Genomic DNA, 18,552 nt, shown 5'->3' with positions numbered 1-18,552 from the left:
TATACCTAATAAAAATAATTTTGTTTTATCTTATGCTTAAAATAATAAATGCTAATATGCACTCACAAAACTAGAAAATGGACTTTTAAAAATTGCTTTCACAAAAGATGTTACATGCACTATTACACAATTCAACCTCCTATTCAATTTTTAAATGTTTCTACTTACATACTTTTCCATGCCCTTCTCTGTCTCTCACATTTTGTATATGATTTTGTAATACAAATTTAGGGTGTAAGTTTCCATTCACTGGAACTCCTTAACTCCATAATCCTGTTGTCTTTCCTTATTAGTTGATACAGGCTTCTGTCTTAGTTTTTTGGGGTTTTTTTGTTTGTTTGTTTGTTTTTATTTTTGTTTTTTCCCTCCTGCTTTGATAAAATATCCTGATTTAAAAGCAGCTTAAGAAAAAAATACTTAATTTTCACTCACAGTTCAGGTACGGTACATCATGCCAGGGAAGTTAGGTCATGAAGCTGGAAGCAGCTGGTCGCATTACACCCACAGTCAGAACAAGGTAGCAGTGAATGCATGCATGTTAGTATTCACTTTCTTTTCTCTATGCTTATACAGTCCAAGGTTCCCAGCCTAGGGAATGGTACCACCCACAGTGGGCAGTTCTGACTACCTCAGTTAATGTAATCAAGGCCATGTACCAAGGCTCATCTCTCACATTAATCTAGATTCTGTCAAGCTGACAATACTAACTATTTCAGTACCTATAATCACTTTAATGACCACATGGTCTTCTATAGATCACTGTTTGCTTACTGAATATGCCATAGCTTGTTTCCAGCTATAATTGGAATTGGTGGTTCGAAGGTTTATGTATATGTCAAGGTGTTGCTCAATCCTGGTGCATTGAGCTTATGCCAGTTGAGTGCTCTGAGCATACAGTGAAAGTTTCATTGCTCTCTATGTTAGCCGTGCTGGACATTACTACCTATTGTCAGTCTTATCTTTTGCCAGACCAGTAGGTTTAGATGATCTCACTCAACTCACTGGGCATGAGTTTGCTCATGGTGTCCTTGTAGGGGTTTTCAAATTTTGTGTCACTTTTTTTTTCTCAGCTCCTATGTTAGATTCATTCTTTAGAAGGTCATGCTATCACAAAACTTGATTTTTAACTAGATCATTTTTCTTGGTGCTTATGCATGTTGTTGCTTTTTATATTTTAGTGCTTGAACATTTTAGAATCTAGCCATGATGTGTGAATCATCTGGTTGTCCTAACATCAGTTATAGTTCATAATTTATCCGCTGATCTGAAAAGTCACCTTTACTCCATACTGAATTTCCACATGTGTGTGGTATTCTGTGAAAATGACTTACTGTTTCGGGGGGTTGTAAGGACCCTGAGATGCAGAATACTGTGTTTAGTCCCAAATCATTAGACTCATATCAGAGAAGTTTTTCTTTCTTTTTCTGCTTTGATTTTAGTGGAGAAAGTAGCAAATGAAAGCCAGAAGACCCCAAGAGATGTGGTTATGATGGAAAACTTTCATCATATTTCTGCAACTCTTTCTCGTTTGAAAATCTCATGTCTAGAAGCTGAGAAAAAAGAAGCCAAGCAGAAGTACACTGATCATCTTCAGTCTTATGTCATCTATTCCTTAGGACAGCCTCTTGAAAAACTAAACGTAAATATGTTTTCGCCAGTGTTTCCCTGGTCTTGAATCCATACGCACCAGTTTACATAAGAATAACAGACGCTTATCACAAATATTCTGTGTACTGACAGAATATGGGGAATGAGGATGAAGGACTTGGTTGCTGAAACTGCCAACATGCCAGACATTCATAAACGTTATACATACGTAGTTTCATTTAATTTGTGCAAACAGTGATATACCTGGGTGTGGAAGACACTCCTATAATCCTCACTGCCTGGAAGGCTGAAACGAGGGTCATAATCGTGTTCAGTGCCTGCTTGGGCAACTTAGCAGAACTCTGTCACAAAGTAATAATGCATAAATCACATTCATAAAATAAGATAAAAGGACAGGAGAAATGGTTCAGGGGCTTCTCACACCCTCATAAAAGCATGCCCTAACCCCAGTTCAGGGACATGCAGGCAGGCAGATCCCAGGTGCTGGCTGGCCAACAAACGCAGCCCTAACAGCAAGTTCCTGGCTCAGTGAGAGATCTTGCTTCAAAAACTAAGGTAGAGAAGCAACTGAAGAAGGCAACCTGATGTCAACCTCTGGCCCCCACATGCACCCACATACATCACATACATGCATACATATGCACAAAATTATTTTGTACATTGCCTTTCCTTTCTTTCCTGACTTGAGTCATCTATCTGCAAGTGGTAAATAATACAAAAATTAAGAAATGATGGCTTTGCTGGGTATAATGGTTTATGTTTATAATCCCGACACTTAGGAGGCTAAAAGAGAGAGACAGAGAAACCCTGAGTCTATAAGCATATGAAATGGAAAATGCAGAAAACATGGTAGCATATGAGATTATAGTTTTGTATACCCACATTAAAGAAATAGAAGGAAGTCCAAAATGTTAGCTCCAATTACCACTGAGTAGCATGGTAATAGATGATATTTTAACTTACATTCGCCTACATACTTTTGAATCTGGTTTTTAAAAACTTCTAGTGATAATAAAATGAGTTCTTAGCCATTGTTCATTTTCATCTCCTTGAAGCATTTCTTTGAAGGCGTTGAAGCCCGAGTAGCCCAGGGCATTCGGGAGGAGGAAGTGAGCTACCAGCTAGCATTCAACAAACAAGAGCTTCGCAAAGTCATCAAAGAGTACCCTGGCAAGGAGGTGAAGAAGGGCCTGGATAACCTCTACAAGAAGGTTGACAAGCATCTGTGTGAAGAGGAGAACCTACTGCAGGTAGGCACGGTCTCTCGCCTGTGTGGCCCCGAGGCCCCTGCTTCTCTCCATTGAGCCTACACATGCTCTGGTTCTGGTGCCTGAGAAAAGTTCTGTAGCTGAGTAAGCACACAGCTGCAGCCGCAGCACTTGGGAGGCTGAGGCAGAAGGATCAAGAGATCAAGGCCATTCTAGGCCACATAGTGAACTTAAAGCCAGCCTGGGCTACATAAGACCCTGCCTAAGCAAGGCAAAACAAAAGTAAAGACAAATGAAAACTCCATAAAGCACGGACCAGGGAGATGAGTTGTAAGGACGGAAGGAATCGTTATGTAAGCATCTCTGCTTTAACGTTTGTATTTTCCTAAGGTAAGCCGTTGTGTGTTTGACTGAGTTTTCGTCTCCTTGTCTTTGTGTTTCAGGTGACTGTAAGTGCAGGGTTGGGTAGTGTGGTGCGCTGGCACTGCGTGGGGGTTGGAGCTAGGAGTGGGTCTGTAATCTGGACCCACATTAAGCTGTGCAATTGGGCCAAGCTTCAACTGTCCTTCTTTGACAGTTGACGGGCGCTACTTTGTTCCATGAAGTGAGCACTTAGAGAGGCCGACTAACGTGGCAGCAAGCCTAGTGCATGTGCAGTGGGGCCAGATTTGGCGGGATGAAACTGTGTTCCTTTAAAACCATGCCGAAAGGCCCAGAGGAGGAGGAGGAGAATTCTAATTTCAGCATTGTAGGAACACTCACCCGCGATGCTGCCTGTGTGTTTACTTCCCAAAGGAAAACTCTTGCTAACGAGTGGAGCTGTGATGCTCACTGGAGAAACAGCCTGAGCTAAATTATGAAGAGCAAAAAGTGTAATGCTGTGGGGTTAGTGACTGGTCTGAAATGGACAGGAGTGGAGACTTAGGAGGTCCACAAGAAAATCCTAGAAGAGTACCTTTCCTCAGTTGACATGTGCAGATACGTCATAGTCCTCTCTCACCAGGACTGTGGGAGGCTCGTACTGTGCTGGTACAGAGTAGACCTCAGCGAATCCAAGTGCTGGCGTCATTGTGTGTGTGGAGTTCTGTCTTGAGACTATCCACCTGTCTGCCTCCATGGCTAGGATATTAGTCACAGAGCTGCAGGTAGTAAACCTGTCTCCCTCCACAGTATCAAGCAGTGTTTTATGCTATCACTTTTAGATTTAAAAAAAAATTGTCTGAAATGGACTTAAATGTTAAGTATTACCCTTCCTGAACGATGGTCTTGATTCCACACATAATTGTGCAAAGTTACATCTATTATGGATATTAGAGTTTTTGTAATAACAACTAACACATAATGGGCGCTTGCTCATACCAGACCTATCCTAAGCACTTTGCTTTATCCCCTTGTTTAAATAAGGAGGGAAGAGTGTAATTCTCCATGCCTTGTTTACAGATAGGAACCTGTGCCCACAGGACTAATGGTATATACTTGAGGCCACAGATCTTTTAAGTAAAAGGACTGAGGGTGCTGGCTCAGAGTGCATGTCCATTAAACCATGTTATGCCAAATTCTTAGATTCTGCCTTGTATTCTGTTGTCCATTGTGATTATGTAATCAATTCCCCTCACTGTTTGGCTTTACTCTCTGTTTTGCAATAGGTGGTGTGGCACTCCATGCAAGAAGAGTTTATACAGCAGTACAAGCACTTCGAGGGCTTGATAGCTCGCTGTTACCCTGGATCTGGGGTGACAATGGAATTCACTATTCAGGACATTCTGGACTATTGCTCCAGCATTGCACAGTCCCACTAAGCATCGTGAAAGAGAAAAAGAAGTGAGCGCGCATTCTCTGTACACCAAACACTACCTAAAAAAATGAAGCAAGTGCTTTGAGAAGCAGACGCAAGCATTTGCATGTGACTGTCAGTTAACTGTAGAACTCCGCTCCAGATGTTGAGGTGCAGCCGCAGCCTGTGGATCAGTTGGGTTGACGTCCAGGTGATGTACCTGCTAAGCAGCATTTCTCCCATCACGAAGTGCCCTCAGCGCTTTTCAGTGACCGGGCAGGACATTTTTCTTTGCTGCCAGCTTCTTCTCTTTGCGAGTGGCTGTTCTGAGTGGAACAGGGAGTTTGTCAACACTCACTCGATGCCAGTTGCTCAATCATGGAACTATGAAAACATTGCACAGTATTGTTTTGTCCCCTTGTCTAACAAGTGTACATATGGGTTAGGGAGCTGACATGGTAATGAGCTACCAGCTTGGATTTTGAGGATTATGTGGCTCTGTATATTAAATAAAGAACATTTTTAAAAGTTGATATTTGGTAATATTCTTAGGTTTTTATGTATCTTGCATGTAAAAGCAAACTTTTACAGAATCTTTTTCAAAATTAATTGTGAGTCCTCATACCACAGAATAGAGAATTTTAACAGTAAGAAAATTAATAGAATAATAAGAAAAAGCCATTTATAATAGCATCAAAGATACTTAATATTTAGGACTAACTCTGCATGTTAGAGTTAGTCCAGTACTCTGGACTGAACATCTAATTGTCTCAGCAGTGGAATGGATGTCTCCATTCCATGGACTCATTCCATGGAACAGTGATAGCAGAATGAAAATGTAGATAAATGCTAGGATACTACTGTCAGGTGAAAAGGCATTACCAGGAACATCTGTATGTACTGGGATTCTTGTTTAAACATTCATTTATGTATAAATACACACATTCTTATTAATACAAAACTTGGACACTGAAGGATTAAAGGTTTAGAGCCAGGAGCAATTTCGTGATTTGGCCTTGGTAGAAGTGAAGTTCCATACACCAAACTCTGAGCCCTGGACATGTTTTCTCTACTGGTAGCAGGAATATATAATGTACATATATTGTCATATATGTAACAGTCTAAAGACCAGACAGTATCTGGAAACCATATTAATGGGCAAAGGCTAATTTTAACAGGTGTATTCTTTTAAGTAAAGACTCTTGTCTGCTGTTTTTCCAGACCTTAAAGAACAATACTACTATTTACTAGAAGGGATATGGAGAACGGAAAATAGAACTTTTAAGCACACACCTCAGAATCAAGAGAGAATATTTGTATGTGGCTGAAGAAGTGAGTCAAAATAGCTGTTGGAATAATTGTATTTATTTTAGTTAATACATAATATCAGATTGATGTAAATGAAATGAGATTATCTGTCCCTTGCTTTAGATCCTGGGTGCCAGTGCCTCAGCACCTGGGGACCATGATGGACTGGGCATCTGTAGGCAGTAGGCTTTGTGCGTCCCAGGTCTGAGTGCTCACAGTCTCCTAAGCCATTCCAGCACTGCTGTTGGCTGCCTACACTCTTGAGGTGCACAGCTTCACAGTGCAGTGACCGTCTACCTCTGAACAGGTCAGGACTGCTTGCCCTTTCTCCCTTGAGGGACAGCTGTCTTTCGTACCTGCAGTAAGCAAGGTCCCCCAGTTATTTTCGATAAACTGATAATAGTGCTTATTTTCTAAATTTCCGAATGCATATACTTCTACGTGTATTTGGAGCAATCCTTGTTTTTAAGAGAGGAGTCAGAAGGTGGTCGGGTGGGTGGAGCAGGGCAGAGGGATACATGGAAACAGGTACCAGAGGCAACAGACTAACAAATAATAGATAAAGCAATGCCAATCTGTAAACAGCAGAAATGGCTGAGAAGGCAGCTCGAGACCATCTCAGTGGCAACCCTGCCCATCTGGACCTCTTGCAATGTGCAGTCTAAAAGATAGGTCTCGTTCCTAATTGCCTAGGGGAGAAAGTAATTAGGAAGGAATTGGAAACTGATGGCTTGTGCTCTAGTCTGCTTTTTGTATTAGTCTCTGTTTAATTTCCCATAGCTTTTCCTGGCCCCCTTTCATTTACATTGTTCTGCCACCCTCTCATAAAAGCCTGTTCTCATCCCTCATGACTCTCATCCCTCATGCTGACTTGGGGTTTTTGCTTGGTTTACTTTCATTTCTTCTGATCAGCTTGGCATCAGGGTCAAGGCTGCCCTGTGGACTGTGTCTGTAGCACTTAACTGCTTATTAAGTCCAGAGTTAAGAGGTGAAAAGTAAACAGATAACTAGGAGGAAAGCGTAACTTGAATGTCCTTCGTAGCTAGCACCTGCAGTGTTGGACACAGCCACAGCGTCCACTGAGCTTCCAGTTGGCTGGAGGGTCAGCCTGCCCTTCCAAAAACCCAGCGCTTAGGGAAGTGCATTCTGAGCCCTGTGTTATATGCATCCTGGTTGTGTGGTGGAGCATCTTGCGTAGATGACCAGAGTTGTATAGCTGGGTCTTGAGGTGGAATTATTCCCAATTTTCTGAGAAAGTGTCAGATTGATTTCCAAAGTGGTTGTACATGTTTGCACTCCCACCAGCAATGGAGGGTTCCCCTTGCTCCACAGCCTAGCCAACATGTGCTGTCACTTGACTTTTTGACCTTAGCCACTCTGACAGGTATAAGATGGAATCTCAGAGTCATTTGATTTGCATTTCCCTGATGACTAAGGACTTTGAGCATTTCTTTGAGTGTTTCTCGGCCATTAGAGATTTCTCTGTTGAGAATTCTTGGTCTAGCTCTGTACTGCATATTTTGTTGTTGTTTTCTTGTTTTGTTTTGTTTTATTTTCTTTCTTTTTGGTTTTGAACCCTTAATGAGAAAAATATATAGTATGGAGCTCAAGCACATGGTGGTCAGTGAGTCCCTGGGAGGGGGTGTGGCAGAGATTGGGGTCACACATGAGAGAGCTAGTTAACAGACTATGCAACAGATACGCATGGTCACAAAATGCCAAAGTGGTGGCCAGCAAGGTTACATCTCATTCAACAGCATACTGGGGATCCCGCAGCTGACGAGGAAAGACAACCAGATTCTGAGCACTGCCGGGTGCCCTCCAGCCCGTCAACCTCAAGCAACACCGGGTCTATCTTCCTCCAAAACGCCTCATCATGCTCATAATCTTCAGTCGGTTCTTTGGCTATCTCAGTCAGGTTTAAGGTGTCCGCTGCCTGCTCAAGTGCTGCCCACTCCACTTTGGGGATCATAAGCGTTGAGTTGGGGTTGATATGGACCATGGTGGCCTGCAGGTGCAGCCGGAAGCACACGGGCCCGCGCTCCGCACATATGAGCTCAGGAGATTGTGGGTGAGCAGTTTCATGTTGCCACACTGAAGCTTGCAAGGCTGGAACCGGAAGGAGTCCACACTTCTCTCTGTACCTCATTTTTAAATTGGATTCTTTGGTTTGTTGGTGTTTCTTTAGTTCTTCATATATTTTGGATATTAGTCCTCTGTTGGATGTATCCATGTATCCCATATGTAGGCTGCCGTTTTTTTCTATTGACGGTGTCCTTTGCTTTACAGAGGTTTTTCAGTTTCATGAGGTCCCACTTATGAATTGTTGATCTTAGAGCCTGTGCTGTTGGTGTTCTGTTCAGGAAGTTGTTGCCTGTGCCATTGAGTTTGAGGCTCTTCCCCACTTTCTCTTCTAATAGATTTACTATATTTGTTTTTATGTTGAGATCTTTGATCCACTTAGACGTGAGTTTTGTGCAGGGTAATAAATATGAACCTATTTGCATTTTTCTACATGGAGACATCCAGTTAGATCAGCACCATTTATTGAAGATGCTTTCTTTTTCCCATTGTATGGTTTTGGCTTCTTTGTGAAAAATCAAGTGTCCATAGGTGTGAATGCATACAGAAAATGTAGTACATTTGCACAATGGAATACTACTCAGCTCATAAAAACAAAGAAATCATGAACTTTGCAGGCAAATGGATGGAACTATAAAATGTACTGAATGAGGTAGCCCAGACCCAGAGAGACACACATGGAAAGTATTCACTTATAAGCGGATTTTAGCCATATAGTACAGGACAACCTTACCACAATCCACAGACCCAAAGAAGCTAAGTAATAAGGAGGCCCAAGGAAGGATGCTTGAATCTGTCTGAAGGGGAAATAAAACAGACAGTGGAAGTGGATGAAGAGAGGAAACTGCATGGGAGATGGTGTGGAGGAGGGGGAATGAGGGTGGTGATCAGATGTGAGGAGAGCAGGGGTCAGGGGTTAGGAGGCCAAAGGGCTGGGAGAGAAGGGAAATGGGGTTGCATCTCTGGGACAAGCTGGAGACCTGTGACAGGGTAGGCTCCTGGGAAGATATGGGACTATAGCTGAGACTCCTAGCGGGGGACATGGAGACTGAAGTGGCCACCTCCTAGCCAGGCAGGACTTTCAGTGGATGCAGGGAGACACCAACCTACCCACAAAACCTTCAACCCAAAATCTGCCCTGCCTACAAGATGTGCTGAGACAAAGATGAAGCATACTTTGAGGGAATGTCCAATCAACGACTGGCCCAACCGGAGACTTGCCCTGTGGAAGAGAGCCAACTCCTGACACTATTAATGACACTCTGCTGTGCTTGCAGACAGGAGCCTAGCGTGCTCTGTGAGGTTCCACCCAGCAGCAGATCGAAACAATGCTGAGACCTACATCCAAACATTAGGTGGAGCTCAGGGAGTCTTGTGAAAGAGTTAGAAGGACTTTGAGGGGACAAGAACGTCACAAGAAGACCTACAGAATCAACCAACCTATGCCATGGGGCCTCCCAGAGACTGAACCACCAACCAAGGAGAATGCATGGCTACATCTAGACCAATCATGTGGGTTCCCTACTAAGTGGAACAGGAGCCGCCTCTTACATGGACTCTGTTGCCTGCTTTGGATCACTTTCCCCTTGCTGGGCAGCCTTGACTGGCAACTCTGATTATGAAGAGCCTGATCAGCAGAACAGTCTGCCCAGCCTAGCCTTTTCATTGTGTGAGATGATCCATAGTCTTTACTGTTTACCTCCAAGGTCATCAGTTTTTCTATAATGGGCATATAGAATTTTTTTTTTTCCTATTTATAATGGAATTGTTATTCTTCCGTTCATCAATTCATTTGTCTATCTTGCCTAAACTTTCACACTACTTTGCTGGGTGATCAGGTGAGTGATTTGGCTTCTTTGGGGTTTTTGTTTGTTTGCTATTCTCCCAGTTTATTTTTTTCTTTTTCTTTTTCTTTTCTTTTTTTTTTTTGTTTATTATAATTTATTCACTTTGTATCCCAGCTGTAACCCCCTTCTTCCTGCCCTCCCAATTCTGCTCTTCCTCCTTCTTCTCCTCCCATGTCCCTCCCCCAATCTACTGATAGGGGAGGTCCTCCTACCCTTCCTTCTGACCCTAGCCTATCAGGCCTCATCAGGACTGGCTGCATTGTCCTCCTCTGTAGCCTCACAAGGCTGCTCCTCCCTCAGGGGGAAGTGATCAAAGACCCAGCCACTAAGTTCATGTCAGAGACAGTCCCTGTTCCCATTGCTAGGAAACCCACTTGGACACTGAGTTTCTATGTGCAGGGGTTCTAGATTATCTCTATGCATGGTCCTTGGTTCGAGTATCAGTCTCAGAAAAGACTCCTGTGCCAAGATTTTTTGGTTCTGATGCTCCCCTTGTGGAGCTCCTTGTCCCCTCCAGGTCTTTCTAATATCCACTTATAAGAGAGTATATACCATATGTGTCTTTCTGCTTCTGGGATACCTCACTCAGGATGATCTTTTCTAGTTCCCACCATTTGCCTGCAATTTTTTTCCCAGTTTATTTTTTATTAAATGTATTTATTCACTTAAAAAAAAATGAAGACCAACAGGGACTGTCTCTGACATGAACTGATTGGCCTGCTCTTTAATTAACTCCCCCTGAGGGGGAAGCAGCATTACCAGGCCACAGAAGAAGACAACTCAGCCACTCCTGATAAGACCTAACAGACTAGGATCAGGAGGAAGAAAAAGAAACCCTCCACTACCAGTGGACTTGGGGAGGGGCATGCATGCAGAGGGTGGAGGAAGGGAGGGATTGGGACGGGAGGAGGGAGAGAACCACAAGGGGGATACAAAGTGAATAAAGTATAATTAATAAAGAAAAAAAAAGAGAGATTGCATAGAACAAAAAAAAAAATGAATATTCCTTATAAAAGTTCTCTCCGAAACTACCTTACAAAAGATAATGAAACAGCCAGGTGTGGTGCACACCTGTAATCCCAGCACTCTGCGGGGCAGAAGCAGGCAGATCTCTGTGAGGTGGAGTATACCCTGATCTACAAAGTGAGTCCAGGCAGCCAAGGCTACACAGAGAAACCCTGTCTCAAAAAACAAAACAAACAAAGGTAATGAAACCTGAACTGCATTTTTTTTTCCAACAAGAGGATACATGGGATAGGAGTCAAAGGAAAGGTACAAAGATCCATTTTGGGGTCCTTCAAAGCATGATCAGTCCTTTTGTTCCTCACTGATAGATAATTTAATAATATGTGCAGATGGATTTGAATTTGGGCAAGAAATTTTGTATGGCTTTGTTAGGATGTTTGCTTTGTTTTAAAGGTTTTCCCAGGGCCTGCAATTCTTAGTCTAGGCCCTGGCAAGCAGAAACTCAGCCAGTATCGATTACCCTGACACTACTTTGATGTCAGTGTCAATATTGCAGCACCCAGGGAAAGAAGACTTTCCAGAAGAATTTTCAAGTATTGAAACAAAACTGCATCCCATCCTTAACACTCCATGTTTTCGTGAGAAAGTTCTCGATAGGCTCTGAGATTTAATATGAATAAAGGGAACCATGAAGTGATGCCAAAATGTATTTATGATAACCTCCCTTGGAGTTTATAAATGGAGTTTACTTTATATTATCTATAGCTATAAATGTAATTCTAGTCTGTGCTTATAAAATGCATACTGTATATGTTTTTTTATTCACGGGGCATAAATCTGCTGAGGTTAATCAGACTCAGCATGGCATCATAATGAACATGGTTCTAAAAAGAAAACAGAAGAGATGGCCAATGAGCCCAAGAGACGAGGTACTGGTGAAACTGAAATGGCATGCTTCTCCCAATGGCATCATCTTAAGAACTGTTGAGTTCTCCGCTGCTTCTAGGGTTCTTGTGCCATTTAAATGATTCCTTCCCCTTAGCCTTATATTTGGTTCTGTACCCAATTTCTTCTGTTGTGTGAAAAGTTATACTGCCCTTCACTGGGAGTCTAAAACTTGAATCATTCTAGATAGAACTGAGCTGCTCTTGGTGGTATACCACGGTGGGTGCTTACCAGCTTCTTGTGAGAATACGCATCCCAGCGTTTCTTTCCACAAAGACTGGACACATGAGTAATTATCAGGACAAGCCAAACTCTACACTGCTCACCACGTGCCTAATTTTGAGCAGAATGACACTAGGTAGAAGGTGTTTGTGTGTATATGTATATATACATGTGGCATTAAGTCATTCCAGTAGTCAGACCAAAAAAGAAATGAGAAGCCCTAGAGTGGCCATGAATTTCCTTGCCTCCCAAAGTCAGGCACATAATTTCCTTTTTATTCTGTGCATTACTGGAAAGTCTCCCTGTTTGAGGCAGGAGATAATGGGGAGCACTCCAGTTAGTTGAAGTTAGTTTCTGAATCTCCTGACCCAGAGATTCGAGATGATGCAGACACAAAAACACACATATGCACAAAAACCAAATAAACTGTGAGACAATAGATAATATTGGGGGATGCTTTTCTGTCCTGTGTATTCAGATACAGATTTATATGCCCGGAGTCTGGTTGTGTCCAGATGTGGGCATTGTCATTTCCATGAAGAATCTTCTGTCTCAATGTTGTGTAAAAATTGTTTCCCACCATCTCTGATTGGTTAATAAAGAAGCTGATCAGCCTATTGCTGGGCAGAAAGGATGGAAGACAGGACTTCTGATCCCAGTCAGGGGGTCTCAGGTAGGGACCAGAGAAGAGGAAGAAAAGTAGATCGAGGGGGAAGTTGAAGAAAGAGGAGGAGTTCGCCCTGAGGACAAAAAGATGGAGCAGAAACAGCCATGTTGAGACTAAGAAGGCAAGTAATGTGGGGCATGAAGCTGGGAAGTTGCCAAGCTAGTACAGACAGCTTAGAGTAGGTCAATATCTGTCCAGCTGCAATGCTTTAAAGCTTACTAATAAATATAATAGGTAGCCAGGTGTGGTGGCTACCTATCCCAGCACTTTAATCCCAGCACACTCGGGTAGGCAGAGGTAGGGGGATCTCTGCATTTGGGGCCAGCCTGGTCTACAAAGCGAGTCCAGGACAGCCAAGACTACACAGGAAAACCCTGTCTTGAAAAATAAAACAAACAAACAAATAGGTCACTGTGTCATTATTTGGGAGTGAGAATGGGTAATAGAAAAAAAATGTACATCATTTTCAAACATGGTTACTTTCTTCTACAAACTATCTTTAATTGGTTGGGATTAAAGGCATATACCACCATGCCTGGCTCTAAGCTTTTCTTTACCTGAAACTTGCTCTACACCATGCTGGCCTTGATCTAAGATCTACTTGCCTCTGTCTCCTGGGTTTTAAAGGCGTGTTTGTATTCCAGCCAGATCACACAGACTTGAAGGTCTTTGGATGTGATCTCTTGCCAGAACATCCATGTTCTGAATTAAAATTCCTCTACATATAATATGTATATATGGTTTTTATTTTTGTTGGGTGATCTCTGTCTCTTCCTCTCACTCCTCATTTTGGGTACTCTTGCATGCAAACCTGCTTTTTAAGGACAGGGATAACCAATTTGTGTCAATGAGAAAAAGGGTCCAAAGAGAAAAATCCACTCATTGAGGAAATAGGATGACAAGCATCCTTGATAAGCCAACAAAGGACTCAAATTAAGGTTTGCTGCTGCCAGGTATTTTGTCGTGTGTGTGTCTGTGCACGTGCGCGTGCGCGCTTGTGTGCATATGTGTATATGTGCCTGTGGGTGTGCAGCCACGAAATGCTTTTGTCACTCAACCAATGACTAGGCCTTCTAACAAATGTGTCTTCATGAGATGAAGATAAACACATTTTGACCAATATTTATATAGAATCCTTAGAAATTATAAGAAGAAGAGAGAGAGGAGAGCCCTCATTGGTTTGGCCCATGATAGCCCAGAGAGCCAACCAATCACATTGCAATTACATAAGCTTTTTTCCAATATCTGCCAAAATCCCCTACAATCTTAGACAAGGAAGTTCCATCCCTTCAAGTCTTAGGAGTTTCAGCTTTCTTTATTTCAATTTTTCTCTTTCTCGTATTTCTGTAATTCTTAATAAAGCTTGTTTCTGCTTCATATATGCCCTTGAAAGTCCATATCTCTAATTTTCATAGGCATGAGATAGCAAACCCAGAGCCACTGTCTTAGGCTGATGTTTGGTAACCATGATTGTTCAGTACCCTAGGCCTTTGGGTCATGCACAAATGGGCCATGAAAAGTTCTGAAAAGACACTCAAAACTCCAGCATCAAGGGTGTAGATATTAAAAGCCTATGAGCTGCAGAAAGAGGACCATGCATAGTTCTTCACTGAAGACAGTAACATGGCTGTTAAAAAGGCCAGTCTAATACCAGTCTGTTTGATATGCGTGGAAAACTCTGTGCAGATATATCAAAGGAAATAAACAAATCCTGGCTTCCAGTTCAGATCATTTTTAGGGACACATTTTAATAAGAAGACTAAGAAACTGGAGTGTCTGAACTCCAGAGGATATAGCCAGATAAATGTAGCTTTTGAGCCTGTGGATAAAAAGCTGAAGATTAGAATGTTATTCTGAAGGGTCATCATATGCACGGGGAAAATGCTTTACTTTCTCTTGAGTGCTCAGAACAAATTACACACACTTAGAGGGAAGCCAACTTCACTTGCACAAAGGAAACTCATTTGACCAAAGATGATCAGGAATGCAAGGAACTGCTTTGAAAAGTAGAGTTCTGTTGTCATGGATATATTTCCTATGGCAACTACCATGGGCATTTGGGGGGTTGAGAAAATCTGTACCCTATTTAGAAGGTTGATCTAATTGACCTTAGAGGACCCTGGAAATTCTGTCCTCGCAAAGTTGAATTGCTCTTTCTCTAAGTAGTGTCTGTGTGCCCTTGCACTCCGGAGCTCACTTTCGTGAGGGTCTGCCCATAGTTGGTTTAATCCTTGGAGTTCAAGTCAAGCTGCTAGCATGTGTTTTATGACTTCTGGTAAGTCATGAAGCCCTTGTGTAAAATGCTGATGCTGGTATTAGTGCCATCGTAAGGCTGCTGTGGGATGGGATGAAACAGCACCTGTGAAGTGTGCAGCTATGTAAGCCAGCACTCAAACCCTCCCAAGCACTAACACACTATAGCAGCAGTTACTTTGTTAGTCTCTTAGCATGTTGTCTTAATCACTTATCTTTACCACATGGCTACCCATCTTCCACACTGAGTTTTCATTCGTGTGCTGATCTGGTTTAGTTGTGAAGTATCCCTTCAAAGGCTTGGTTATTAAAGGTTTCATTTCCAGGTGACGGGCGTTTAAGACTTCATCAGCCCCTGAGGGTGCTGACCTAGAAAAGTATCCCTGGATGGATTCCTAACGTGGTGCTATCACTGAGATGAGATGGAAACCTTCCAAGACAGAGCTGTATTGCTCCTTTTGTTTCTGTGAGCTTTTTGGCTGCCGTAAGTGAGCACCCTCTTCTCCACATGTGCCCCCTTGCCAGCACAGTCTGAGACTTCTGAAACTTCAAGTTAACAATCAATCTTTCCTCCCTGAGGTTGTTCCTCACTAGTATCTGTCACTGTGATGAAAAGTGACAGATGTGCATGTCCATCATTTTCAGTTGTCTCTTGATATAATAGACGCTTAGCAAATTGTATTTTCATACTTTTGCCTATATTAAAATTGTTTCTAATATATTCTGTCAGTCCGTTTATTACCAATTTTCAGAAACAAAGTATGTTTAGGTCTATGGTATTAGTTGTAAATATTTTTCCAGCTTGTTCTTTGTCATTTGGCATGAAATGTTTGACATGTACGAGGTTGTTTTTTTTTTTTTTTTTTTTTTTTTTTAATTCAGTAATGCTTATTGGATTTTTCATTCCCCCAGAAGCTCCACACTCACCTCTGTTCCTTCTCCATCCAAAAGATGATGAAAGACTGATTCTTCTCACCAGCAACTGAAATGAAAATAGCCCATGACTTTGTAGATATAAGACAAAATCACTGTGTCACGGAGATGCTCAGGCCCTGTGTTCTTTAAAGGTGTTCATTTCCTGACAACAATTTCCCCGTGTCTCCTGCTAGAGAGTAGCTTCTTCTAACACCTATTCATTTACACAGTGTAGACGTCTTTTTGTTGCCAAGTGACTACAAATCCTGTTACTAGGCCCTCGATGGACTGGAACTACCATGACCATGTTCCTTGTCTGACAGTAATAATCATGTTGCCAGCCAAAGTATACAGCTTTGGCAACAGGACAATTGAGTCTCTGCTGCTCAAATAAAAGGACTTGAAGTAGCTGGCAGTATTGACATTTTCTCACTATGTCTTAGTGTTTTATTGCTGTGAAGAGGCACCATGACCACCACAACTCTTATAAAGAAAATTTTAACTGGGGTTGGCTTACAGGTTCAGAGGTTTAGTCCATTATCAGCATGGCAAGAACTGTAGTGGCTTGAAGATAGACATGGTGCTGGAGAGGGAGGTGATCGTTCTACATATGAATCCACAGGCAGCAGGAAGAGAGAGTGACACCAGGTCTGGCTTGAGCATCTGAAACCTCAAAGCCCAACCCCAGTGTCACACCTCTTCCAACAGGGCAATACCTCCTAATCCTTCCCAAACAGTTCTACCAACTTAGGACCATGTTAGTCAAACACATGAGCCTGTGGAGGCCATTCTCATTTAAACCACCACAGCTTTCAACATCAGATCTAAATGACAGCACCAGTCTTCAGTGAAAGTAATTCCTTTACCTTTACCTCTGGCTTTCTTGCTCCCTGCAATCATGACCCCACTTCACCCTAAGCAAATAAATCTCATTAAAGTACTTCAGGACTCCTGTTTGTGGTGATATTAGAAATCTGCAAAGCCCAGAGAGCGGGCTCATTTTCTGTCGTGAGGATATTTCTTTTCTTCCTGCCCCCACAGCCACATGCTGTGCTTAAAGATCCAGGACTCCTCGGTGGAAAGCAGCAGCATTTTCCGGTCAGTCCTTTTGTGTGCCAGGATCCCTGACATCAGACCTTGGAGGTCAGCAGTGAACCCTGACCCTGGATTATCAATGGCGCTTGGAACACAACCTAATTGCTTTTAATCTTATTTACCCTTTTGCGTTTCTTCATTGAGTTTTGTTGCTCTATTTTGTAATTGGTATGTGTTTGGGGTAAGGGAGGCCATTGATTCATATTCGCTGGACGGCTATTGTACAGCCAATTCCTGATATTTAAGGCTACTTCTTTTCAGAAAAAAAAAAAGTCTTTACAAAAATAAAAAAATATGCTTATATATGTGCAAGATGGTATAAAAATGTCTATAGAATTCAATTCATTCGCTTCTGAAAATTCCGTGTAAAAAAACTGATGAAGCACGAGAAACGGAGACTGGAAAGTACAAAGTAATCCACATCCCGCCACACATTTACACGCTATGCTACAAAAAAAAGTACTTTTTCAGAGGAAGGCTGGCTTGGTAAGGAAGGTAAGCGGGGGCCGGGGCGGGGGGGGGGGGGGGAGAAGAAAAACCACCACCAACAAAACCCCAGTTCTTAACCATCTAGAATTAGGGGCGCGATAGGCCCTGGTCTTTCCATCCGTGAGCAATTTCCTCCAACTTAACGTTTGCAAATAGGGCGGTAGACGCTTGAGAATACAGCCTGGGTAAGGCCGGCAACTGTCAGGTAGAAGGTGCAAGGACAGCGACGTCCAGGGGGTTGGTTACCCACGGCAGAGGGTTCCCGCCAGCGGCTGACAGGTGCTGAGCCCCGCAAAGCTTCGGGCTTTCCGCCAGGGGGCGCCGGGGCCCCGCGCCGGCCGGTCCGTTACGTTTCCGGGCACCGAGGCCGAGCGCCGCCATCACCGGCCGGCCGGCGCGCGCGCCCACTGTGGGCCGCTCCCGTTACCGAGGCAACCGCGGCGCTTCCTCCTCCCTGCGGGCCGCGAGCCTCTCTCCGCGCCATTTTCAAACCGAGCCAGCGCCGGAGCCCTTGGCGGCAGCGGGAGCAGCCAGTGAGGACGGCGGGCCCCGAGGGCGATGCGCACCCGGACGGGGAGCGGCGGTGAGGCGCGCCGGGGGAGGCCGCGGGGGAGGCCGCGGGAGCCGCCGGGCCAGGCCCGGGCGCTGCCGGGAGGAAGTGGAGGGAGGGCGGCGCGGGGACCGGCCCACCGTCCTCCGTGCGACACTAAAATGTCCATGTCTGGGGGAACTGTGGCTCCACCTTCCAGGCCGAGGCGGGGAAGGTCTGCCGGGGCGCCCCGGCCCACCCGCACCCCGGGGTTTAGTAGACAGCTAGTTCTAAACGCCGAACCCACCCGTGTAGGTTGTTTTTGGTTTAAAAGTTGTCATCCGGGATATAGGGCAGATCTAACACGTGCAGATTTTTCTGTCTTTTTCCTGGGAGGACTTCACTGCTCGTGATGTTCTGATTCGTATGCTCACTCTGCGCCCGTCGTGAAGGATGGAGGGAGATGGTTTCGGGGTACCCGGAGTTGGCTAGCTGTCAGAGAGGGGACTTGTTTCTTTTAAGTTTGTCCCATTAGTCTATTCTTGCCGGGTGTTTTTCTTGTGACTGGTCTCAAGAGTTTCTCTGAAACGCCCTGCCATGAGCCAAATTCCCTTTGTGGAAGGAACTAGAAAGCCCTCGGGGAA

The 18,552-nt window shown here is 43.6% G+C and overlaps 1 protein-coding gene and 1 pseudogene across 4 annotated transcripts in view; one reads left to right on the top strand and one right to left on the bottom strand.

Moving 5' to 3' along the window:
* Positions 1 to 5,121, top strand: part of Exoc1 (exocyst complex component 1) — a 44,939-nt gene extending 39,818 nt beyond the window's left edge. For all 4 annotated transcript variants that reach the window (XM_055629248.1, XM_055629246.1, XM_055629247.1 and 1 more), the window contains 3 exons: positions 1,440 to 1,639; positions 2,664 to 2,858; positions 4,463 to 5,121. In XM_055629248.1, coding sequence (XP_055485223.1) covers positions 1,440 to 1,639; positions 2,664 to 2,858; positions 4,463 to 4,615 — 548 coding nt within the window. In that variant the 3' untranslated portion in view covers positions 4,616 to 5,121. The remainder of the gene's footprint in view (positions 1 to 1,439; positions 1,640 to 2,663; positions 2,859 to 4,462) is intronic.
* A 2,516-nt stretch (positions 5,122 to 7,637) lies between these two features.
* Positions 7,638 to 7,983, bottom strand: LOC129692709 (multifunctional methyltransferase subunit TRM112-like protein; annotated as a pseudogene).
* Positions 7,984 to 18,552: the final 10,569 nt, after the last annotated feature.

The sequence above is a fragment of the Psammomys obesus genome, unplaced genomic scaffold (genome assembly GCF_907164565.1).
Source record: "Psammomys obesus unplaced genomic scaffold, mPsaObe1.curated_primary_1811, whole genome shotgun sequence".
Taxonomy (NCBI): Eukaryota; Metazoa; Chordata; class Mammalia; order Rodentia; family Muridae; genus Psammomys; species Psammomys obesus.
The sequence above is the reverse complement of the archived record's forward strand: the minus strand, read 5'-3'. Positions and strand labels throughout refer to the sequence as shown.